We start from the raw sequence: 25,554 nt of genomic DNA on the forward strand, positions 1-25,554 counted from the left end.
TGGCTGCCTCCTCCCACCACTGCTCCTGGCTCCCCAGCTCCTCGTCCCTCACGGAGACTCCAGGTCTGGTTTTGTTCCACCTGGGCCCCTGTGAAGGGGGGCAGGAATGTGCTGGCTGCCCGCCCCCTGCGTCACCCTGCTGCCTCCCTCCTGGCCTATGGGAGCCCGGGGGACACACCTGTAGGGGGGAGGCTCACAGATTGGCTGGTGGGAGCAGGCACCTGTGCGGGGCGGGGTGAGGCCCTACATGTAAGGCGGGCTGGGTTCACACAGCCTCTTCCCTGCCGGCCCTGCCTGCACAGAGCACCAGCCATTGTTCCTGTTCCCCTGCCTGCCGCCAGCCTACCTGCTCTGGGGGCTGGGGGCACCTCAAGAGGAGGACCTATCCTCCTGGCCCACCTGGCTGGGTCAGGTTGGGCCAGAGCCAGGCCCACAGGCACTGAGGTGACTGGTGCCTCCACTTCTCTGATGTCCCCTCCAAGCCGGGCAGGCTAGGCGCAGAGACTTGCCGGATGAGCTGCTGTCTGGGCAGGGAGTGGCCCCCACCCTCCTGGGGTGGGACCTGTCGGGGCAGGTAAGGCGAGAGCAAGGCTGCCAGTGCCCTGGAGGCTGCTCTCATTGTGTGTGGGGGGACTGGCTGAGGGTCCCCCTGGAGCCCTACTGGCCTGAGAGACTGGCAGTGACAGTTGACTTGGGAAGTGGCCAGGTCCAGCATGGAGTCAGCTCAGGATAGGGCAGGACTTCCCCTCTTGGAGAAGGATGGCTGGGCCTGGGGAGCCATCTTGGGCTGCTGGGCTGTGGGGTACAGAGGCCAAGACTGGGAGGCCCAGCAACCTGAGCTAGGAGGTGGGTGACTCCTACACATGGGAGTGGGGGGAATCTCTAGGTCTCCAACTGTGAAGGTTTCTGCCTTCTGCCTGGCGACAGAACCTTCTAAAAAGCCCTTTCCTGAGCCATCTACAGTTGTCTCAGTTCCTGGAACTCCTGGTGAGGAAGTCACAAGGGTCCTAGAACTAGGGGCAGGGGGGTGAGAGGTTCCGAAAGAGCTGGACTTTACTGGCTGCCTGTGCAGTGAGGGGTGCATAGAGCCTTAGCCAATGTGGCCGGATGCAGCTTCTGGCCCGCTTGTGCCCATGGTGCCAGCACAGCCGGAACCTCCTCTGGGGCATGGGCTGCCCTCCTCCCTGCCAAGTACTGGGGCTGGGTCAGGTCCAAAGTCGACTCTCAAGACTCTTTACTCCAACATAGAATGTGTGTAGCGACACAAATGCCTGCTTTGGTAATGTTTGACCGGCCGGCTTTGAACCTGAGCCACCCCCAGCCTTCATGGTCCAAATCACGGACCTTTGCTGAAACAGTTTCAAAGTTTAGGTGAGATGGCACCGGCGGGACCGAAGGCTCGTTTTCTGGGAGGCAGAATTTCCAGCTCATTGTTCTTGTCGAGCAAAACCTTAGGGCATAGGCGCTCTGCACTGTAATTAATCCATGGGGAGCACTTAGGCCTTTCTGAGCTAAGCATCTGGGAAAACCAGGTCGATTCTTGTTTTGTTTTCTTTTAGTAACCTAGCCAGGTGCTCAGGCAATTGGCAGCTCACTGATTTAGGCAAAGAAGCTTGCATTTATGGAAATGCAAAGCAATTGTAAACAGGGGCAGGAACTGATGGCTTGCAAGGACCTTATTTGCAAGCTGAGTCTGGGGAGGGTTCAGGAGCCTAAGGACCTGGGTGTCTGGCCCTGCTCTGATGCCTAGCATCGCAGCTGCCCAAGCTGGTGGGGAAATGGCGGAAGCTCCCACATCGCTGCCGCCCGAAATGCCCGCCCGCCCCCGCCCGCCTGCCTGGCTTGCAGGCCAGACCTGGGAGCCGGCACCCGCCCAGGTTGGGTTTCAGCGCTTTGTTCTCAGTGAGGCCCTCACCATTGATTAAGGCCCGTCAGGCAGGTTAACTGGCAAGTTCGCTTACCAGGATCTGGGGCTTACTGGGATCTAGGATCACGTTCCCCCTGGGGTAGGGAGGCAGCCCCTCTGGGTGGGATGTTTGCAAGCCCAGGGGGACCCACAGGGCTCCCCCACCCTCCCTCCTGACCCAGCCTGGTGGGGACCCCCAAACTAGCTCCTCTCCCACCCTGGAACACAGTGATCACTCATTTTTACTTTTCTTTTCAGCCAGTCAGCCCAGTGGTGTTCAAGCCCCAGGTGCCCCCACCTGCAGTGCTTCTGTTTGTCCTGAGGGCTGCAGGTCCTGACCTCCAGAAGAGTGGGAGCTATTGCCTGCCTGACCTCTGGGTGCTGTGTGTTCGCTGTCTGTCTGGGCCTCTCTGCTTCCTAGGTGAGAACAGGATTGCAGTCCCTCCGGCCTCTGGTTGGGCTGGCTCTGGGTCTGTGAGATCGCCAGGGCTCATCACATGGGAACATGTGGACCCTGAGCTACAGAAGTCCACTAGGGGGACCAGTCTGATCATGGGGGTCTGGCCTTGGGCAGGGACTCTGGCCACTGCCCATGTCTCCTTATCCAGCCATGACTGCCAGCCTGTCCTGTGGCCTAGAATCTCCCTCAGATATGAAAGCAAGACACACACACTCCCAAGCTGTCACTTACCTCAGGATACAGGGCTACAGGACAGATCTTGAAAAGAGAGGTGTAGGGCAGGGATCTAGCACACTCTCATGCCCAAGGCTCTGAAGGGCCCACCCAGGTTTGATCCCTGACGCCACCATAAGCCAAAGCTGAGCAGTGCTCTGATGAAAAAACAGAAAAATGTGGAGGTGGGATATGCTGCTAGGAGAGGCCAGAGGTGTTGGGGAGGACCATCTTGGGGCAGGTCCTCTGAGAAAGGCCTCCAGAGAACCAGGTGGATCTGGCTGAGCCTGGAGTGCAGGGGTGGACATGGACACGCCTTTGTTGTGGTCAGCAACCTGCTGGGATAACCTACCTGGGGGAGCACCAGAGGCCCCTCCCTGGACCCACTGTGCATGGAAGGTGCTAGAAAACCAGAACAGCTGCTCCAGCCAGCCTCCTAGCCCATAGCTGCCTATGCAGGGATAGAAAAGGGACATGGAGTTGACAGGATCCCTCAGGCTCCCCAGGACGGGGAACTGGCTCTATACAGAGCATTCAGTGTGAGCTCTGAGCAGAATGGGGCCCCAGAGCTAGCCCCTCTGACCTCACCCCAATACTCCTATTCTGTGGGGTGGGATAGGTGTCCTCACAACCACCTAGGTATTGTCCCACACCTGGGTTTGGGGTAGAACCCAGACTGCAGGAACCCATGGGCACAGGCTGCTCGAGGCTGCTCCCCTCACTTCCTACAGGCCTCCCACCAGCCGCCCCCAGAGCTACAGCTGGCCCATCTTTACCCAGCACCTCCCTGTGCCCTTGACAAGGGCAGAAGGGGGCTGGGTTAGATGGTGGGCTGGTAGAGGCCACACAGGACACAGAGGCCATTGTCCCTGCAGCAGCCACAGAAAGGACACGCACACCAGGGGCTCCAAGGGGCTATGGCTGAGGTCCTGGTCTCTCATACACCACAGGCCCTACCAACCCCTGCTCTGCCACCACCCCCCCCATGGGGCCACCACATGCCCCCTGCTGGTCAGACACAAAGGTCCCCCTGGGGGTCCCCTCCCTCCCAGGCCCCTTCTCCCCCTACCCACCACCATTGTCACTGAGCCCAGCCGGGCGGCCACAAGACCCAATTCGGGGCGGCCACCGCCATCTTACTGGGCAGCATTGGATGGTGTCTGGTCTCTAATACTGCCTGGTAATGATGACGGCGGGGCCCTGCACGCAGCAATGGGCCGCCCTCCCTGACCAGCCCCAGGGTACCCCAAGACCCTTCCTCTTGAGCTCTCCCACAGGTTTCCTAAGGTTTATCCTGTCCTGGCTTGTGGGAGGGGGTCCAGGAAGGTCTTGGGAAAGTGGGGTGCTACCTGCAGGGGCAGGTCCCTCCCCTAAGGCTGGACATCTCTGGGAACTCCTTCACCCCTACCCTCCCAGAGTGAAAGGCTTTCTGCATCTGCTCTAAGCCTAGGCAGCCACCTAGGTGGCTGGGTTGGCAGGTGACAGGCCTGCCTGGTGGGTATGGCTAAACCCAGGGCAACAGCAAAGTGGGGGGGGGCGGGGCGGAGAGCCCCCAGGGTCCTGGTCAGTTGCCCTGTGGAATTCTGGCAGTATAGGGGGTTTGGGGGTGTGGGCACCAATCCTCCCTGCATGGGGCCTCTGTGGGCATCTTACCGGACAGTGCTGGATTTTCGCTCACTCTAACACTGTCTGGTAACGATGTTCAAAGGTGGCCCACCACTCACCTGTACAAGGACGACGGAGACAGGCCAGGGCCAGGGCAGAGACGTGGCACCTCTGGGTTGTCTCAGCACTGGGCTGAGACATGACTCTGCCCACAGTCAGGTCACCAGCCCGCCTAGTTCCCTCCCTCCTGGAACTCAGGTGACCGGATCCCCAAGAGATCTCCTCTCGCACCGTCCTTGGGGCACCACCCTGCTGTGCTGGGGTTCCCACAGAATTGATCGTGAAGGCAAGCAGAGAGAACACAGCAGCATGGACCCTGTACCCAAGGACCCAGGCTCCATCTCCAGACAGCCCACAGCCCAAGCTGACTGGAGCTCTGCAGATGGATGGCAGAAACAGGGATGAATGCCACCTCTGAGGCCCAGTGCTCAGTCCACTTACCCCCCTGAGCCTGGATGAGCCCCACAATCCTACAGAGGCCATATATCCACTTTCTTATACTGCTCTGTAACAAGGAGGTGGGGAAGGATGAGGTACCCTGGCATCCCACAGGGCAGCAAACATTCTCAGCTGCTTTTCCTTCTCCCTGCGTGAAATCAGCCGGGACAGTTGCCCAGTATTTTGTCTCTGATCTGGAGCCAGTCCAAGGCCTCCAGACCTGTGTACAGCATATCTCCAACCCAGGAACCCCACTTCCCAGCAAGGCTCAGCCAGGGGAGCCCCACCCCCAATCCTAGTCATGATGCTGCAAATGGACAACTAAGAAGCGATGCAGCAGTGGCAAGCACCCACAGAGCACCCAGGGCAGGGCAGGGTCTGCCCAGAGCCCTCCCCACAATCCTCCCAAGTGGTGATGGGGAAGACCAGGGAGCCACCAGCCAGATGCCAGGCCTCTGCGGGCAGGGGGGGGGGGCTTTCAGACACAGAAAAGCCCAAGATACCTGCTTTGAGGAGAGTCCCCATGTCACAGGGGCCTCAGCATCACTCTGGAAGCACCATGGAGCCAGGTCCCCCTCAAGGCCCCAAGCCGCCGGCTGATGGGCGTCTTACCAGACATGGTTAGATCTCGTCCTGCTGTCTAATACTGTCTGGTAATGCCGTCCATCCACGGCCCAGTCGCCGCTGACCACAGCTCCTCACCACATGCCTGCCCAGGCCACCAGCCCAAGTGTCCCCCCAGAATGTGCCCAAAGCTGCCCCCAGCCCCACTGCTACACTGGGGTGGGAGTAGGGGTGTCCCTGTGACCCACAGAAACTCTCTCCTTATACTGGATTCTCCCACAGAGCACCCACACACCCCAAGTGTGGGAGTCAAGGCTTCTGCTGGCATTGCTACCAGGTCAGAGGGGCCTGAGTCCCACCCCCCCACCCCCAAACTTTCTCTAGGGAGGTGGCCTGAACCAGGTCATGGAGGAGAAGGAAGAAGCAAAGAAGCAGCCCCAGGACCCCAAACCAAGGAGAGGAAGCCACATGCAACTGATAATAGTGCCAACCCCTCTACAGCCCCTGTCTGGCACCCACAGGCCCAGGGGGGCTCTCCAGGCACCGGGCAGACTGCCCACCATTGGTAGGGGTGGGGGAGGGAACTATAAAACCCCAGATCCTGATCTGGTTGTCCATCTAGCTGTCCTCCTCAGTCTAAAACTGTCCTCCAAATCAGGCTCCCAGCTGCTGACCCCACCGGCAGCTTCATGATTGCTCCCACTCCCCAAAGTGTCTTCCTCCACTTGAGATTCCACACATGCCTCACGGCTTTACAGAGGGACCCAGGACAGAGCCCAGACCTGCTCCCAGTCCAACTGTTGCTCCTCTGTCACCAGTTCCTCCCGCCACGCACCACCCCCCACACACACACACACCCAATGCATCTGCTAAGGCCTGTCCTGGGGAGGGAGGGACAGAGGTGGCACTCAGAGCAGGGCTTGTCATGGAGCAGGTGAGCATGGGGGTCAAGCACAAGCCTGTGGAGCCAGCAGAGGCTATGCAAAGCCACAGGGGCAGCCTGAAGGCCCAGTGACAGAGCTTGGGGAGTGGGGCAAGGGCACCCTTGTGGGTGGGCCTGGCCTGGTGAAGAGAAGAGGCTTCCATCCTGCCCCTGCCCCCAGGTGCTGGCCAGTACTTGGTCCCCCTCCTGCCCAGTGATGTGTGATACCCACACCGCTGTGTCTCCAGCCACAAAGTATTCATGTCAGTGCAGTCAGGAAGCAGGCAGGGAGAAGTACCTCCCAGTCTGTGAGAGGTGGCAGCTGCAGGGAACAAGGCGACCAGCTGGACTTAGAACCCCCAAGGAACCTGGGTCCTGAATGTAATGGGCGAAAGGACAAAGCAGATATTTCTAGAGTCTGGGCTCAGGACGGGGAGAAGAGGAGTGGGGAGTTGGGTAGGGCTCCCACCTGTCACAGGCACATACCAGGCACTGGGGGGGGCGGGGGCGGCAGCAGGAAGTACCCCAGGGTGCTCCAGACAAAAGCAAGGTGAACCCTTAAAGCCAAGGGCAGCTCCTGGAGCCCTTGAAAGGGAGAATTTGCCTAATTGGGTCTCACAAAGGGTCCTGAAGCAGCAGCAGCAGAACTGGTAGTTCAGTTCGGGATAACAAAAAAAGAGGGGAGCTTCCAGAGTGGAGGGAGGGAGCTTCATTCACATCCGGCAAAAACCTCTCCTCCAGTATGGTCACATCATCCCATCTTGGCCCCAGAAATTAGCATATTTGGGGGTTCACCATCCACCCGCCCCCTCCTCCCCCCACCCTGCAGAAGCAGATGAAGGCACCCTGAGAAGAGAGACCCTTGTAACCCACATAAGAATCGGAGGGGTGAGGGAAGGAAGGAGACAGGGAATGGGACCATATGAAGCCACCCAGGCACAGCCTAACACCTACATTTCCCAGAACCAGCTGGGAGACCTGTGTCACTGCCACCACATGCTGGGCTTGGGTGGGAAGACCATGTGAGGCTCAGATATGGGTGCACTTACACAGGGCCAGGTCCTAGAGTCAGGATGTAGTGGAGGGAAGGGTTGGAAGAGACTGAGGTTCTGGGGGAACAGTGACCCCAGCCTTGACTCAGAGGCAGTGGGACTCCTTCTGCCCAGTCAGGCCCCTTGCCAGCCACCCACAGCCCCTGCCCTCCTAAGCCAATGGCTAGTGGTTGCCAGGAGATGGTTGCCAGGTGGCCACTGTTGTCCCCTGGGCAGAGGGCGCATGCCAGCTTGCTGGCCAGGTAAGGGGCTGGCTGGCATTAGGATTGGGGCTTGCCACCCTGTGTCCCCCACCCCCAGAGTTCCTTCAGTCCTCGCGGGACTCCACCTAGGAGCAGAAAGTAGGGGTAGAGTAGCCTGGCTGGACCTCACAGGTAAGGAGTGCTGGGCCCCCTGGCTGGATCAGCTCTGTCTCCCAGCACCAGCCCCCAGAGAGAGACTCCAGAGAGTATTTCCTGGAGGCCTGGCTTTGGTTGGGAGGCACCACCCTGGCAGGGTGTGATGAACCCGTGATGCTCCAGGCTGGTGTTTGGGGGGGTGGCAGTGCTAGAGGCTGACAACTCATTTTCTTGGACACTTCCTCCAGGTTGGTAAGAGGCTGGCAATCCACCCCAGAGAGTGGCTTCCTGCTGAGCTTCTTTCCTCACCAGGTAACCCTCTCCTCCCATAGCCCTGTCCTCAAGAGCCATGTTGTCCCCCTGGAGAGCCTGGAGCTGGGGCCTTAATAGAGCTCATGCCCCGTGCCTCATGCTGCCTGTCACACACCTTTGTGTGCAAGGCCTTGTCCATGCTCACCGTCACATCTGCTGGAGAGAGGGTGCAGGAGCCTCAACAGGGGCCTTCTTGGGACAGCTGTCCCCTGCCACCTCAGCCTGCATCCCCCCCCCCCACCTCCTCATACAACTCCCCTTCCTTCATCTGTGCCACCAGAGGCCTTGAGCAATATGACTTGGCCTTCTCTTTATGTGGAAGTAGTAACAGAAAAGGCAAAAAAAAAAAAAAAAAAAAGCCCCAAGGCCCCATCCACTGTGGCTGCCTCCTGGTGACCTGGCTGGAGGGGTCCCAAGCATGGATTTGGGCTGTGGGCGTGCAGACAAGCTTATACACGCTGCCCTGACCCTGTGCACTGCTTCCCGCAGAGCTGGTCAGCCTTCCGGTGCCTGCAGGCCTCTGAGCTGTGCCCGCCCATTGCCACCACCAGCCTCTGGCAGCTAATATGCGTGACAGGGAAGCAACGCACATGTGAGTGTCCCAGCCCTACCACAATATGCACACACCCCCTTCAGGGCATTGTGAGTGTGTGTATACCCCACCTTCATGGCTTCACATTTAAATGTGTAAACCTTACTTTCATGGTTCACATATGTGTGAATCCCATCCTCATGGTTTTACATGTGTGTGAACACCACCCCCATGGCATCACACATATGAGCGTGTAAACCTCACCTTCATGGCTTCACACACATGTAAGTGTATAAACCCCACCTTCATGGTTTCCTGCCTGTCAAGTTTGTAAACACCATCTTCACATCATCACACATTTGAGTGTAAACTCCACCTTCACAGCCTCACAGTGAGTGTGCCAAGCCCACCCTCACACATGTCCTCCACACATCTCTCTCCCTGTTTTGTTGGACTGTATCCTCTGCACCACCATCACCTCCCCTCCCCCGCCCCAGCCCCTGCATCATGAGTTCTAGTGACTGTTCTCTGCTCTGGTTGGCACAGCCCTCTTTTGAGGGGAGCCACTTGCCTGCTCCCCAACATGCTCTCAGTCCCCCCCATTCTGCCAGCCCCTTTGCCACTTTGCTCAGCCTATATGTACGTGTATCTGTCAGACAGTGCATGTCTCTATGTATACACATGCACACATGTGTGAGTCTCAGTGTACATGTGTATATGTATGTATGTGACTTTGTGTGAGGTTATGTGTGTCTTCGTGAGTCTCAGTGTGTATATGTGTACACCTGTGAGTTTGCATGAGCCTGTGCATGTCTGTGTATATTCACACCTGAGGTCTCCCCCCAATGCCTATGGAGCCTGTGCACCCTCACTTCAGAGCTCTGTGGGGTGACTGAAGGCCAGCATCCTGATTACCCATACCCCCATATGCTGCTCAGACCTGCTGCCAGGTGCTGGGAGCTTAGTGGGAGGTGGGGCTCCCCCCAGCCCTGAGGTAGGCAGAAGCTGGATGGTGGTGGTCAGCCCCCAGTCCCCATTACTGTGTCCACAGCCTGCCACTGTGTCCTCTTGTATACCAAAGGCCATTCTTTTTTTTAAATTTCTTTACTGGGAAATTAATGTTTTATATTTGACAGTAAATACAATAGTTTGTACATGCATAACATTTCCCAGTTTTCCATATAACAACACAACCCCCACTAGGTCCACTGTCATCCTTTTTGGACCTGTATTCTTCCCCCCACCCACTCCAGAGTCTTTTACTTTGGTGCAATATGCCAATTCCAGTTCAGGTTCTACTTGTGTTTACTCTTCTGATCTTGTTTTTCAACTTCTTTTTTTTTCCCAACATTTCACCACATATATTTCTTCTTATGCAGTCGAAGCTGAGAATGCCATGTAAATGGGTCACTGCGAAATGCAGCAATTAAATTTTTCTCCAATCAAAATAAGAAACAAACCAGTATGATCTCATTTCTATTAACTTTTTGAAGGTTTACAGCAGTTAAAGTATTTTTGCTTCTATGTATGAAGGTTAAAAAAAATCATTTTTTTCATAAAATACAAGAGCAACCAATTTTACCATCGAGTAAAAGTAAAAACTGGGATTCTTTTTAAATTACTTCTGCCTGAGAGTGAAATCATCCCATATTCATCCTTCTGTTTCTGACTTATTTCACTTAACATGAATTTTTCAAGGTCCAACCAAGATCGGCTGAAAAAGGTAAAGTCACCATTTTTAATAGCTGAGTAGTATTCCATTGTGTATATATACCACAACTTGCTCAGCCACTCATCTGTCGTTGGATACCTGGGTTGCTTCCAGGTTTTGGCTATTACAAATTGTGCTGCTAAGAACATATGTGTACACAGATCTTTTTGGATGGGTGTATTGGGTTCCTTAGGATATATCCCCAGGAGAGGAATTGCAGGATCATAGGGTAGGTCCATTTCTAGCCTTCTGAGAGTTCTCCTGACTGTTCTCCATAGAGGCTGGACCAATTGACATTCCCACCAGCAGTGCAGGAGGGTTCCTTTGACCCCACAACCTCTCCAGCATTTGCTGCTGTTACTTTTTCTGATGTATGACATTCTCACAGGAGTGAAGTGGTATCTCATTGTTGCCTTTTGGATCTCTTCTGTGGTGAATATTCTCTCCATGTCCTCCCCCCATTTTTGGATGGGGCTATTTGTTTTCTTGTTGTTGAGTTTGGCAAGCTCTTTATAAATTCTCGTTATTAGCCTCTTGTCTGATGTATGGCATGTAAAGATCTTCCCCCATTCTGTGAGAGGTCTCTTGGTTTGGGTAGTGGTTTCTTTTGCTGCGCAGAAGCTTTTTAATTTGATATATAGTCCCATAGGTTTATGCTTGCCAAAGGCCATTCTTAACAATTTGAGGGACCCGTAACTTGCTGCCTGGGATAAGAGAGCCCTGCAGGACCTTTGGGTGTCCTGTCTCCCCCGGCATCCTTCGTTCCCAGCTTGTATTTTCAAACCTCTGCAAAGTCCTTCCCCCAAGCAGCCCCAACACTGGGAAGGGCCTGTGGAGAACCAGCTAAAACGTGTTCAGCACCAAGAAGGTGCTGAAGGGAAGCAGAGTCCTCCAGCACCAGCACCCAAGCACCTCCCCCCACCCTCAGAGACAGCAACCTTACAGGCCTGACTGCAGCCTCCTTCCGGCTGACACAGGTGCCCTGCTCGGCGACATGGGACACACGGTCCCCACAAGGGAGCCCATGGCCGGCATGAACAGGACACAGAGGCGGCCCAGCCACCGAGCCCTCCCAGCCCCTACGCACTCAGGATCCAGGCCCTGGAGCCCAGAGGGTGGCTCTCCCCCTACAGAGTGGGCCTGAACACCTGCCCAGGGCCAAGGCTAAGGTCTCGGGCCACGGGAAGGCCCAGCAGAGGGGCTGCAGAGGCTCCCCGGAGGTACCCTTGCCCTGTCGCCCGGATGCCCCTGCCCTGTGGCCATGCCCGCTTCATCCATCGCCGAGGACCCTCTAGGACCCAAGTGGGATCCAGGAGAGGCAGACGCCCCAGCGGTGCAGGAGTTCGGGGAAGCCGCCCCCGGGTGCCAGGTGAATGAAGCCAGTTGCCCCCACCCCAGCCCATGGCTGTGTCCCCAGAACTTGGGGTGAGGAAACAGACAGGCACAGAGAGGGAGGAGGGCAGATGCTTGTCCAGTTGAGGCCACCCAAGGCCTGCACCTGGCCCAGCTTATCTCCCATGCCCGACACACCCCTCAGGTCATCCATGAGGTCATGATGGATATTGTGACCGCGGCCCTCAGTCTATGTCCCCATGTCATGTCTGTCCCGGGCAGAAGCCTCCTGCCTGAGCCCCTCCTGTACTGGTAAGGGAGGCCCTGAGCACCCAGGCTGCCCCTCTCTCCCTGAGGCCCCAGCCTGTGAGTCAGGCTGAGACAGACACCAGGATGTGTGTGGGAGGAGGGGCACTGGAAGAGCAGGCGCCTCCTCATGCCCAGCTCACCCACTGTTTGCAGGCTGGGCCCATGAGCGGCCGATGGGGAGCAGCAAAGATGGGGGGGGGCCACAGCTGCTCAGCCAACTGGACCCAAATGCAGGTGGGTCCAAGTAATAGTGGGGGAGGGGGTGGGGAGGAGCACCCACAGCCCCTGACCACCCCCTCCCACAGAGCCCCTGGAACTTGATGAGTCTGCCAGGGCCCTTGCCACCCTGCAGGAGGGGGACAAACAGCTGCCCAGCACCAGCCAGGGCCCATTCTTCTACATCGGAGGAACCAACGGGGCCTCAATGTGAGTTGGGCTCACATCCTGCTCAGCTCTGTTGTTAGGGGGCCTTGCATGCCACCCCTGCCCCAGCACATTTCCTAAGCCACCAACCCCCCCGGGACCCTCAGGGCCTTTGGTCCCCCTGCCCCCAGGCTCCCAGTTTCCCCTGCCCCACTGCCCCAGGTCCCTATGAACTCCAGATCCCCCAACCTCACTGCTCCCAGGTCCCCCTGGCCCCAGGCCTCCTGCCACATTGTCCTTGGCCCAGCCCTGTCACATGACTGTGCCTACAGAATCAGCTCCTACTGCAAGAACAAGGGCTGGCAGCGCATCCAGGACAGCCGGCGGGAAGACTACAAGCTCAAGTGGTGTGAGGTCAAGAGCAGGGACAGTTACTACACCTTCCGTGAAGGTAGCAGGGGCACAGCAGTGGGGCTGGGGGGGCTGGCCAGATCCACAGCTGCCTGGGCTCTGTCCCGCCAGGTGAGCAACTGCTCTACCAGCTGCCCAACAACAAGCTCCTGACCACCAAGATCGGGCTGCTCAGCGCCCTCCGGGAACACTCGAGGGCCAGCAGGTTCACCCGGGCGGTGGGCACCCAAGCCAGGTCAGTTGCCTACCCTCCTGTCCTCTCAATACCTACACACACACACACACACACACACACACAGCCCCCAGACACTAGTTCAGCGCCCATGGACACTATTCTCCCTTCCCACCTCCACTCTGCTCATCCCCACCCACTCATGTGCCCACCACACACACTACCCACCACTCATAATTCCATCACCCACCATCCACCCATCCACTCATCAACTTAGCCAAGTACCTGCTCCTAATGCACACCACTCACCACTTACCCCAGGACCTCTCCCAGGACCTCCCTGCTCACTATTTGCCACACCTGCCCTTCACCTGCACCTGCACCTGCAACAGCCTCTGGAGTATCCACCACCATCCACCCTGCCTCCCAGTGATGCCCACCCGGCACCCAGTCCCCCCACCAGGCTGCATCTCCCCACACATTCTGTCTCCCTCCTCCCCACCACATGTGCCAGCAACTCTGGCATGCTTCCTGCAGGAAACTCCTGCAACCTGCCCCTGCCCACCCACCCACTCCCCTCAGACACAGCCTAGCTCCAAACCCTGCCCCCCAGACCCTCATCCAGCTACACCCCTATGCCCCCAGGTCTGGGAAGGATGCTGCACTTGCCCCAGAGGAATCCCCATGGCTCAGCCCAGGGCGCCCCTGCCCTCAGAGGTAGGCACTCTGGACTCCCAGGGGTGGGAATGGGCACTGTGCAAAGTGGAAAGGTCTGGTGGCAGAGGGAAGGGCTGAAGGCCACCCAGGCCAGGGGCTCGACAGGGCCTGAAGATAAGGTCTGCATAGACCCCACCAACACCACCACCGCACGTAGGAGCCTCATGGCCAGGACCAGCTAAGACGGTGCAGAGAGAGGGCAGGGAGGTCCCCCGCAGGGGATAGAGGGCACTGAAGCTGCAGGGAGAAAGTGGCTGAGCCAGTGTCCCCCCAGATACCCCCTCTGAGCCTAGGCAGAGCTGTTCATGTTCTTGCTCCCACCCAGGGCCCTGAGGATGGAGGACTTCTTCCCTGAGACCTACCGCCTGGATGTCAAGGAAGAGAGAGAAGCTTTCTTTACCCTGTTTGATGGTGAGAGTTGGCGAGGCACTGGGGTCTGAGTGCTGACCAGAGGGAGCCAGGAGGTAGGAGGTCCAGGGCTCCAAACTTGGGGCTCAGGGCCACTCACTCCCTTCACAGAGACCCAGCTCTGGATCTGCAAACCCACCGCCTCCAACCAGGGCAAAGGCATCTTCCTGCTGCGAACCCAGGAGGAGGCCTCTGCCCTGCAAGCCAGGACACAGAGCTCAGAGGAGGACACCGCCGCCCGCAGGCTGTCCTGCCGGCCACCCCAGGCGCGGGTGGTGCAGAGGTCTCAGCCAAGCCACCGGGGCTAGAAGGGTGCAGGGTTGGGGTGGTCCTTGGCCGAGGGAGGCTGTAGTGTCCCTGTGTGGTCAGCAGAGGTGGGGTGGCCAGGGCAGGGCTTAGGCAGGCTGTTTCTCTGCTCCCCACCCAGGTACCCAGTGGCACCACACCTCCAGGTGTCTGCTCCCCCCACACACTGCCACTTCTTCTGCCGCTGGGCGGGGTCCAGACCCTCCAGCTCACTTCAGGGCTGATCTCAGAGTAGATGATGCTGGCCATATTGCTGCCCGTCACCCTCCCTTTCCAGCATGGCTCCTCCAGCTGGCCTCCTCTTCCCCTCCTGAGCCACCCACCTCCTCCAGGCAGTCTTCCCTGCTTCCTCCAAGCTTTAGTGAGAGCTGATGACCTGACAACCAGCATTAAAGGGAGGGTCCAGGGCCAGCCTCCCTGCCACTCAGCTGGGGGCCACACATGGGCCAGGCAAGGTGCTCAGCCTCAGTGCCCCCAGGTACATCCAGAACCCACTGCTCCTAGATGGGAAGAAATTTGACGTGCGGTCCTACCTGCTCATCGCCTGTGCCATGCCCTACATGGTCTTCTTTGGCCACGGCTATGCCCGGCTCACCCTCAATCCCTACGACCCCCACTCCAGGGACCTCAGTGGTCACCTGACCAACCAGGTAGGGGCTGCCCTCAGTGGGGTGAGGGGAGAGGCCCCCCACATTCCTCAGAGGACAGAGGAGCCACAACTGCAAGCTGTGGGGATGCATGAAGGGCTTGTGGCTGAGGGCCTCTGGGAGAAGGTGAGGTGAGTGGGGGCCAGAGCTGGCATGTAGAGTTGAGGGCCTCAAGCCTGCATGCCCCCAGTTCATGCAGAAGAAGAGCCCCCTCTACGTGCTGCTCAAGGAGGACACAGTGTGGAGCATGGACCACCTCAATCGCTATATCAATGACAACTTCCGGAAGACCAAGGGCCTGCCGCGAGACTGGGTCTTCACCACCTTCACGGTCAGTGCTGCCCAGTGGGGCCAGCTCACCCCTGGAGGCTCGTGGGGATGGGACATGGGACGGGCTGGGGCTGTGCTGAGTGTGAGTGCTGGGACTCCCTGTGTCCCTGTGGCTCCACCATCCCAAAGCTCCATGCACGGGGTTTCAGTGCCCTCACAAGCTATGCAGTTTCACCACTAGTGCTGGGACATACCCTTCTCCTTTAAAAGAAGTGCTGATCCCAGGGCCCAGGCAGCTCTACTGCTTGTGACGTTTCCCTTCTTGTAGGTCCTCCCTTGTGGCGGTCGAGGGCTCAAACCCTGGTCTCATGCATGGTAACATGTATGCTCTACTGAGTGAGCACACTTCCAAGCCCCCTATTTTTTTCTAATATATATATTTTAAACGTATTTATTAATGAGAAGTATAGGAGGGGAGAGAAAGAATCAGACATTACTCTAGTACGTGTGCTGCCGGGGACTGAACTCAGGACCTCATGTTTGAGAGTTCAACACTTTATCCACTGCACCACCTCCTGGACCACCTATTATTATTATTTTTAAAATATATATCTTATTTTTATTTTTTTTTAATTTATTAATGAGAAAGATAGGACAAGAGAGAGAAAGAACCAGACATTACTCTGGTATGTGTGTTCCCAGGAACTGAACTTGGGACCTCATGTTTTGAGACTCCAGTGTTTTATTCATTGCACCACCTCATGGGCCAATCTTATTTTTATTTGATAGGATAGTGAGAAATCAAGAGGGCAAGGGAAGAGAGAGAGAGAGAGAGAGACCGAGACCTGTAGCACTGCTTCACCACTCACGAAGTTTCCCTCTGCAGGTAGGAAGTGAGGATATGAAACTGGCCAGGTCCTTATGCATGATAACAAGTGCAATCAACTAGGTGCTCCATATTTTACTTTTTTTTTTAAATTTTTTATATATTTATTTATTTTTTCCCTTTTGTTGCCCTTGTTGTTTTATTGTTGTAGTTATTATTGTTGTTGTTGTTGTTGTTGGATATGACAGAGAGAAATGGAGAGAGGAGGGGAAGACAGAGAGGAGGAGAGAAAGATAGACACCTGCAGACCTGCTTCACCGCCTGTGAAGCGACTCCCCTGCAGGTGGGAAGTCGGGGTTCAAACCGGGATCCTTATGCCAGTCTTTGTGCTTTGGGCCACCTGCGCTTAGCCCGCTGTACTACAGCCCGACTCCCTATTTTACTTTTTTTTTTTTTTTTAACCTAGACCACTGTGCAATTCTGGCCTATGATAGTGTCAGGAATTGAAACTGGGACCTGGAAGTCTCAGGCATAAAAGACTGTTATACTACCAATGGTGCTGTCTCCTTGGCCTAGAGCCACTTACTGCATGTGTAGAGTTTCACATGGGAGAGGGAAAGAGAGCAGCCGGAGTGCCATCCTAGTACACAGGCACCTGGGGCTGCAGGTCCTGCGCTTAGAAGTTACTTTTTTTAAAAAAAAAATTATTATCTTTATTTATTTACTGATAGATATTTCTGACTAGAAATCAAGAGGGAAGGGAAGGATAGAGAGGGTGAGAGACAGAGAGACACCTGCAGCACTGCTTCACCACTCGTGAAGCTTTCCCCCTGCAGGTGGGGACTGGGGGCTCAAACCTGGATCATTGCTCATTGTAACCTGCACTCAACCAGGCACGCCACTACCTGGCCCTTAACAAGTTACTTTTTAACTGCTCTTTTCAATTCCTTGATAATAACCTTGCAAAAAAAAAAGTTCAGATTTTCATAATCTGAATTACCCCCCTTTTATTTATTTATTTATTTATTTCCTTTTGTTGCCCTTGTTGTTTTATTGTTGTAGTTATTATTGTTGTTATTGATGTCGTCATTGTTGGATAGGACAGAGAGAAATGGAGAGAGGAGGGGAAGACAGAGAGGGGGAGAGAAAGACAGACACCTGCAGACTTGCTTCACCACCTGTGAAGCGACCCCCCTGCAAGTGGGGAACCGGGAGCACAGGTCCTTGCACTTCAGGCCATGTGTACTTAACCTGCTGCACTACTGCTCGACTCCAAATTACCCCCTTTTTTATCCCTTTCCTATTCATGTCCTTAATAGCACAGAGAGAAATTTAGAGGGGAGAAAGACACCTGCAGCACTGCTTACCACCCATGAAACTTCCCCCGACAGGTGGGGACCAAGAACTTGAACCCAGGTCCTTGAACATGCATATTCGACCAGGTGCACCACCACCTGGCACCTATTTTTCTTATTTTTATAACTTTTAAAAAATATTTATTTATTCCCTTTTGTTGCCCTTGTTTTATTGTTGTAGTTATTATTGTTGTTATTGATGTCGTCGTTGTTGGATAGGACAGAGAGAAATGGAGAGAGGAGGGGAAGATAGAAAGGTGTCTTTGTCTTTGTGAAGACAAAGACACCTGCAGACCTGCTTCACCGCTTGTGAAGTGGCCCCCCTGTAGGTGGGAAGCCAGGGCACTTTGTGCCATGTGCACTTACTACACTACTGCCCGACTCCCTTATTTTCTTTAATACAGGCATTTTCAGCCAGGCAGCCCATCAAAGTACTGCTTTCTCTGTATAATAAGAGATTGTGAAATCTATTTTCATTTTCCACATTTGTTAAGTTTCCAGTATTCCTTTTGTTCTTTTTTTATTTTATCCCATTGTAGTCAGAGAAAATATTTACTGTTACTTCACTTTTAAAAAGTCACCATAGGGGAGTTGGGCGGTCGCGCAGTGGGTAACGCACAGGTGGCACAAAGCGCAACGACCGGCGTAAGGATCCCGATTCGAGCCCCTGGCTCCCCACCTGCAGGGGAGTCACTTCACAGGTGGTGAAGCAGGTCTGCAGGTGTCTATCTTTCTCTCCCCCTCTGTCTTTCTCTCCATTTCTTTCTGTCCTATCTGACAACAACGACATCAATAATCTACAACAATAAAACAACAAGGGCATTAAAAGGGAAAATAAATTAAAATTTTTTTTAAAGTCACCATAAAAGAATGCCTGCAGAGGGGAAGCCTCATGAATGGTGTGCTGTGGTATCTTTCCTTCTCTGTCTCTATCACCCTCCATTTAAAAAAGAAATTAGCCACCTGGAGTGCTGCAGTTGTGCCGGCAACCAGCCCCAGCGATAACCCTGATGGCCAAAAAAAGATAATTTTTCAGAATCCATTTTATCTCTACTTATCCAAACCCCAAACGTTTCTCACCTGCCCAGATCTGCCCCTACTGCCCCTCTGTCTCTCTGAGAATGTCAGCCCAGAGCTGTGAAGTCCCAGTGAAGAAAAGAGAGGAAGAACAAAGGAAGGAAGGAAGGAAGGAAGGAAGGAAGGAAGGAAGGAAGGAAGGAAGGAAGGGAGGAAGGGAGGAAGGAGGAAGGAAGGGAGGAATGGAGGAAGGGAGGGGAGGAGAGAGAGAGGGAGAGAGGGAGAGGAGGAGAGGGGAAGGGGAGGGAGAGAGGGAGAGGAGGAGAGGGGGGGAGGGGGAGAAGGAGAGGGAGGGAGACCACACGCACAGCCATGAGTGCAGGGCGTGGCTGTGAAGATGAGGGCGTGGCCTTGCAGGCGAGGGCATGGCTGTGCTACCTAGGCTGGGAGGCAAACAGGGCCTGCAGGCCACAGCTTTGCCCCTCCCCAGAAGCGGATGCAGCAGATCATGGTCCACTGCTTCCTGGCCGTCCGCTCCAAGCTGGAGTGCAAGCTGGGCTACTTCGACCTCATTGGCTGTGACTTCTTGATTGACGAGAATTTCAAGGTATATTCTAGGGGCACTGGGGAGGTGGGGAGTTGTGATCAGCTTCCAGCCCGGATTAAACTCTGGGCCTGCAAAGATACAGTCCACTTGGTACAGAGACCTCGGGGTTGGTGGGGCCTGGGCCTCAGCCACATCCCATCCCCCTTCTCACCCAGGTGTGGCTGCTGGAGATGAACTCGAACCCAGCCCTGCACACAAACTGTGAGGTCCTGAAGGAGGTGATTCCAGGAGTGGTGGTGGAGACCCTAGGTGAGCCTCCACAGCCCCTCACTGCCCACCTGCCCCCCAGGTTCAGATCTTCACAAACCCAGCTTTCATACCTCCTAATGATATAGTGGAAACGTATCCTCTGCTCCTCTTTCTTTCCTTCTCATTATCCTCCTCCTCTTTCTCCTCCTCCTCCCCCTTCTTTGTGTATGTGTCTTTGGGGGGATGTATAGCTGGAACTTGGTGCCTAAACAACTCCAATCCTCCCGGTGACTTCATTTTTTTTCTAAAATAGAAGGTGGGAAACAAGGAGGTCAGGTGTTGGCACAGCCGATTAAGCACACACATTATTACCACACACAAGGGTCTGGGTTAGAGCCCCCACTCCCCACCTGCAGAGGGAAGGCCTTGTGAGTGGTGAAGCAGGTGTCTATTTTTCTCTCTCCCTATCTCACCCTCCCCTCTCAATTTCTCTCTGTCCTATCAAAACAAAATAGAAGCAAAGAGAAAAAAAAAAAAAGCTGCCAGAAGTGGTGGATTATTCATAGTGCCAGCACCAAGTCCTATCGATAACCCTGGTGGCAATAAAAATAATAATATATATATATATACACAATATAATTTTTAAAGGTGAGAAACAGACAGAGAGGGAGAGAAGACACAACACAGTACTGTTTCACAGCTCACGAAGCTTCCCCCCTGTAAACACCCGGGGCTCAAACCCAAGTCCTCCTGCAAGGTGCTGTGTGCTCTCAAGCCAATGAAGCACCTGCTGCCCCGCCCCCCCCACCCCACCACACACTGTGTTTCTCTAACCCCTTCCTTTTGTTCCCCCCAGACCTGGCGCTGGAAACCTTCCAGAAAAGCGTACGCAGCCAGAAGATGCTGCCACTGTTGGCGCAACGCCGCTTCGTGCTTCTGCACAATGGGGAGGCAGACCTGTGGCCCCGCCTGGGGGGCTACCGCGGCGGGGGCTTCCTCCGCCAGCTTCCGGTGCCCAGGGCCTCCACCGAGTCCGCGCTCCCTTCGGCTCCCATGCTCCCTGCAGACAGGCCCGGGGTGTACCGGCCTGCACCTCCAAGGCGACCCCAGCTTCGCACCCGCAGCCCTGTTGCTGCACACAGCCTAGACAGCTCCCGCAGTCTCTACCCTGCCCGCAGCCCCGACAGCGTGCACAGCCCGGATGGCTCCTGCAGCCCCGACTGTGCCCACAGCCTCGACTGTGCCCACAGCCTCGACGGCGGGGGGGACCTGAAGTCAGAGGCCCCAGGCAGAGAGGACCCAGCACGGGAGGAGGCCTCCCCAGGCCCCGCAGACAAGGAGAGCAAGAGCTTGGACCACAGGGGCTCCTAGCAGCGTCCACAGTGTCTGTGCCCATGGCACCTATAAAGGTTACTTTGCTACAAACACAGCCTCTACAGTGGAAAACCCCCCTCATCAGAACACCCCAGTCTCCCCTTTGCGCCTGAGACTCTGGGAGGGGAGGTGCCCTGGGCCCTGCAACCTCCCTCCTAGGTTGGCACCTGTTCCTGGGGAGGTGTGGGGCAAGGGGTGGAATTCACTGAGCAGCAGGAAGGGGCGATGGACCTTCGAAACCCCCCCCTCTACTATTCTAAGCATCCTGCCCCACCCACAGACCCCTTCTCCAAACGAAAGCCCACCAGCACCTGGGTCCCCTTGTGAACCTCCTAACCCCACCTCTGGGCTCTGTGGTTGGCTGCTGTCCCCCAGGAAAGAACCTGAATCCCTGCCCAAGAAGGCGGCAGCAAACTTCGGAGGCTCCTCAGAAAATACCCCTACAGAGAGCGAGGGTGGGGGCTGGGGTGCCTTGGCTCCCCACCGCCTCCACTCCCACCAAGGTCATCACAGCCACAGCTCCCCTAGAGGGCGACAGACCTCACCCCAAGCCAGCCCGTGGGAGTAAGCAGCCAGGGAGCTGGGCTGGAGGGAGTCGGGTCACCCTGCCCTGTCACACTCAGAGGGCCTGGCCCCGTAGTTCCCCTGCACCCGCTTCCAGGAGAGAGGCAAGGTGCACACCTCAGCATAGACCGGCCAAGGAACCATGAGGCCCCTCCCAGCCGGCCTGGAGGTCTCTGTGTGAGGGTGTACCCACATCTGTGCCTGCAAAACCCCACTCCTGCAGGCACCCAGACCACCATTCACCTTGTGACCCCTCTTTGCCATGCCATCTCAGCACACACGGGCCCTAGCTCTGCAATCAGTGGACCTCAGAGTGGCCCAAAGAACCCCCTGCTGTGACCATCCTCCCTGTGTGCAAAGGGATTGCAGTGATCCCTGGGGACAGAATGGCCTGCCCCTGGGAGCATGATGTCAATGAATAAAAAGTTTTGGAGAACCTGTTCCTTCTGGATCTTCTCCAGCCCTGAGAGTCCACATTCTGGCTCCTTGTAGCTGCTGCCAAAACCATAGCACTGAACTGCCTGCCAGGCAGAGGACAAACAGAGCTAGGAGCTGAGAGCTGGGAGCGCTCGAGCACCAGAAAGTCAGGGATGTCTGGAACACCTGGAGGACCTGGGCATCTGGAGGTCAAAAGCTGTCCCCCTCCCCCAATATTTAATGACAGGATTGGTGGCAGGCCCAGTGGGGTGGCTTGACACATGTCCCCACATGCCCTTGCCTGCCCATTCCCCCTTTCTTCCACCTCTCTCCCTCTCCCCACATCTCGAGTTGTCATGGGGTTCTGCTGGTGAGGGAGCTCAGCAGTGCTTCACCTGCAGAGGGCATAGGATTCAAAGCTGGGCTCTGGCTCAGCAATCGGCCCCCTACCCCCCAACCCCCCACCCGCAACCTCCATCCTGGGCACTCCTCAACCCCACCCCCTAAGAGGCTCTCTGCAGATGGGACCAGGACACACAGCAGGGTTCTGTGCCAGAGGCCCCAAGATGGAGGTGGGGCAGGCTGGTGCCCCCTTGATAAGCCTGGCATCCTGGACTATGCCCCTCAATACAGCTACTCATCACAGCCCCTAGAAATATCCCATCCCCTAGAATGTCTATGTCCCTGAGAAAGCTCTCTGGAGCAGCCCTGAATCTCTAGAAAACACTGCCCCAGGCTTCCTGAAAAGATCTGTTTGTGGGTTGGGGAGGGGAAGGTCTTGCCTCTCAACGCCAGGAACAACCACTTCTTGGGGAATCAGAGGGTTCAGAGTCGCAGGAGTTGGCCAAAAGGGCAGTACAGTTCCCCCACCAACATCAAGCCTTTTCCTGACCTTGGACCCAGTCCAGTTGGAAGGAGAGAGGTTGTGTGCCTTCATGAAAGAGAATTGGGGGGGGGGGGGTATCAGGAAGTGTTGCCTCCCTAGTGGCCAAACCTGGTATCTTGGGCCTATTGGCCTGTGGGGTTCACATCCCGGATCCTGGGGTGGGGCCCCGTCTCCACCATGTCCAGTCACCTGTGACTGCCTAGAACGTTCCTGGGCCAGTGTCTACCTGTCTGAGAAGGGTCCTTGAATTGGCCCCCTGGGGGCCAAGGTTCTCCTGTCCAGCTGGGGGAATGGCCTAGCCCAAGCTCCACAGAAAGATGGGGCCCCAGTAAGGTGCAAGAGAGAGCTGGTGGCCCCCACAGACAGAAGCACTTCTAGAAACTAGTGGCCGGTGGCCCTTATCTCACTGCAGACACCCACCCAGGTCAGGGGCTGTGGTTTTCCCAGTCAGGTAAAGGTTCCTGGGGAGCAGGGGTTCCCAAGAGGCTGCCATGAGGAGTTAAGCTGGCATGGATGTCTTGGGCTTGTGGTTGAGGTGTCCTCTAGGTTGTGCAAGAGGTACCAATCCCCCTGCCCCCAAGGCATCTGGTCTGAAGGAGCACAGGGAAGCACACTGTGCCCCTTTCCCCACACTCAGCCCCCCCCCCCCACTTCTCAGGGGAAAAGTGTTCCCTTTTCAATTTCAGGGAACTCCAAAGCCCTGGTAGCAGTGCCACAGTGTGTCCCCTGAGCCCGAGGCCTACCTTGCCTCCTTTATTGCCTGCAAGATCATCACTGGGTCTTGGTGCCTGCATTATGAATCCACTGCTCCTGGTGGCCATTTTTTTCCATTTTACTGAACAGGACAGAGAGAAATTGAGAGAGGAGGGGGAAATAGAGGGGGAGACAGACAGACACCTGCAATCCTGCTTCACCGCTTGTGAAGCAACACCCACCCCCTGCAGGTGAGGAGCTGGGGGCTTGAACCGGGATTCATGCATGGGTCCTCGCGTTTTGTACTATGTGCGCTTCACCTGGTGCGCCAATGCCCAGCCCCCTGCCCTTTTCAACACTGGGTTCACAGAAACGCAAGGATGACAGAAATGGCAAGAACTGGATGAAAGGGGCAAGCTGGCTCCTTTGAGCCCCCCAAAAACCTGAGCTCTTGTGGTCACAGCCCACCAGCCTCGCCCCCAGTCCAGCATTTCACAACTTCCTTCCTTCAGAGAACCCGCCCATTCCTGCCCCAACTCTACCCCAGGTGGCCTCCCCTGGCCCTGGAATCCCCCAGCTGAGTGCGTCAGCCCGGCCCCCCCCCCCCCCCCCCCGCCCCCGCTGGGGCTGACGTGTTGACACCTCTCGCCTCACACGGAGTTTCCACAATGAGTCAGCCACCAGCACCACCTCAGCCCCAAGGCGTGGGCCGCCCTTGAGCAGGGGGCTTCTGGCAACTGTCAGAGTCCTCATTCCTCATGGGGAGGGTAAGCAGTAGGGCACAGGCCTTGGGATGGAGCAGCAGAGTGGCTCAAAGTGACCAGGAGAGCCAGATGCCCCAGGAGTGGGCGAGAGGGGATGAGCAGGAGCTGGGCATGAAGACAAGAGGGCCGGGTGGGGCAGGCAGGCCCTGAGCTGTCCTAAGCCTCTGCCAGAGCACTGCTGGGACAAGATTGCCACCCTTCCTGACAAACAGCACCCCCACTTTTATTTTCCTCTCCTATTAAAAAAAATTAATTTCCTCAGGCCAGGCGGTAGCATACCGGGTTAAGCGCACATAGTGTGATGTACAGGGATCAGCGTAAGGATCCCGGTTCCAGCTGGCTCCCCAACTGCAGGGGGGGTCACTCCACAAGCAGTGAAGCAGGTCTGCAGGTGTATTTCTCTCCCTCTCTCTGTCTTCCCCCTCCTCTCGCAGTTTCTCTCTGTCCTATCCAACAACAGCAGTAGCAACAACAATAACAGCAGCAGCAGTAACAACAATGGAAAAAAGATGCCACCAGGAGCCGTGGATTCGTAGGGCAGGCACCAAGCCCCAGTGATAACCCTGGAGGTAAAACAAAACGTAATTTCTGAGAGGCCAAGTGGTGAGCACGCATATTAATTACCATGCACAAGGACCCAGTTTCAAGCCCTCAACCCTACCTGCAGGACAGATGCTTCACAAGCAGTGCTCTCTCCCACTCTATTTACCCCTCTCCTCTCAATTTCTCTCTATCACTATCCAATAAATAGATTTAAAAAGTCATTTCTAGGGCAGGAGAGAAAGCATAATGGTTATGCAGAGACTCTCATGCCTGAGGTTTCAAAGTCCCAGGTTCAATCCCCTACACCAACATAATCCAGGGCTGAGCAGATCTCTAGTAATAAAAAGATAGATAGACAGACAGACAGACAGACAGACAGACAGGAAGGAAGGGGGAAGGAGTCATCTCTAGGTCAGGGAGCTAGTTCAGCCTGTTAAAGCACCAGCTTACAAACCTGAGGCCTCAAAGGCCACAGTTTTGACTCCCAGCACCACCATCTGCCAGAGCTGATCAGTGCCTGGTCTCTTTCAGTCTCTTCCTCTCTCAGTAAAATTTTCTCTAAATAGGTGGGAATGCAGCCCAGGAAGTGGTACAGTAGATAAAATGTTGGACCCTCAGGCATGAGGTCTTAAATTCAATCCTCAGCATCACATGTGCCAGAGTAGTGCTCTGGTTCTCCTTCTCTTATTGATTAATAAATAGATTGTATAGATAAAGGGAAACAGCTCAGCTGGTAGAATGAAGGACTTGCATGTCTGATGTTCCTGGATCAAATCTCAGTGCTACATGTCCTGGCCTCTCTGTCATATGAAATAAATCTTGAGGGGGAAAAAAGTTGTTTCCCTTTTAATACATGTTTTTAAGTAGTTGTGATTATTAACATTGATTTACAAAGTTGTAAGATTTGGGAGATAGTGTTTCATACCTGTACCTACCTCCAAAGTTTCTTTGCGCCCCCCCTTTGTCATTTATGAGCCAGCCGCCCAGATTCCCTTGCATTTGGGGTTCTTGGGAACCTGTGGTCAGCACTCCAGGATGAGTGAGTCAGGAGCCAAGGCCTGTCCCCCTCCTTCCTGGCTAGCAGCAGTAGGCATGGGTGGCAATGGTGGCAGAAGGCTGGCATGGGGGCTGGAATGCTGAATGGTGAGCAGGTACCTGACACCATTCTCCACAGGCCCAGATGTGATGATGGGATGGCAGAGTCAGAATCTTTATCAGTTTCCCTGGAGGGCTGGAATAGTACCACCACTTTTTTTTTTTTTCTTTTTTAA

At 55.6% G+C, this 25,554-nt stretch overlaps 1 protein-coding gene across 4 annotated transcripts; it reads left to right on the forward strand.

The window, feature by feature from the left end:
* The first annotated feature begins 249 nt into the window (after positions 1 to 249).
* Positions 250 to 21,416, forward strand: TTLL10 (tubulin tyrosine ligase like 10). Of its 4 annotated transcripts, XM_060199830.1 has the most exons (16): positions 250 to 574; positions 2,165 to 2,327; positions 8,360 to 8,462; positions 11,091 to 11,482; positions 11,908 to 11,988; positions 12,060 to 12,180; positions 12,450 to 12,568; positions 12,640 to 12,763; positions 13,346 to 13,417; positions 13,743 to 13,828; positions 13,937 to 14,108; positions 14,610 to 14,781; positions 14,969 to 15,109; positions 18,737 to 18,853; positions 19,009 to 19,102; positions 19,899 to 21,416. In XM_060199830.1, the coding sequence occupies exons 3-16, from the start codon at positions 8,437 to 8,439 to the stop codon at positions 20,411 to 20,413; spliced, it is 2,232 nt and encodes a 743-aa protein (XP_060055813.1). In that variant the 5' UTR covers positions 250 to 574; positions 2,165 to 2,327; positions 8,360 to 8,436; the 3' UTR covers positions 20,414 to 21,416. The 4 variants fall into 4 exon arrangements, with proteins under 4 accessions (XP_060055813.1, XP_060055816.1, XP_060055814.1 ...); XM_060199833.1 differs by lacking the exon at positions 11,908 to 11,988; XM_060199831.1 differs by lacking the exons at positions 250 to 574; positions 2,165 to 2,327 and adding an exon at positions 7,050 to 7,870.
* Positions 21,417 to 25,554: the final 4,138 nt, after the last annotated feature.

The sequence above is a fragment of the Erinaceus europaeus genome, chromosome 10, assembly GCF_950295315.1.
Source record: "Erinaceus europaeus chromosome 10, mEriEur2.1, whole genome shotgun sequence".
NCBI lineage: Eukaryota > Metazoa > Chordata > Mammalia > Eulipotyphla > Erinaceidae > Erinaceus > Erinaceus europaeus.

Excerpts from the sequence above, each read along its gene's own strand:
- TTLL10 (XM_060199830.1), top strand. The coding sequence starts at position 8,437 with ATGCGTGACAGGGAAGCAACGCACAT. Across the intron at positions 13,418-13,742 it reads GGGCGCCCCTGCCCTCAGAG|GGCCCTGAGGATGGAGGACT; the intron begins GTAGGCACTCTG and ends GCTCCCACCCAG. Across the intron at positions 18,854-19,008 it reads TGATTGACGAGAATTTCAAG|GTGTGGCTGCTGGAGATGAA; the intron begins GTATATTCTAGG and ends CTTCTCACCCAG.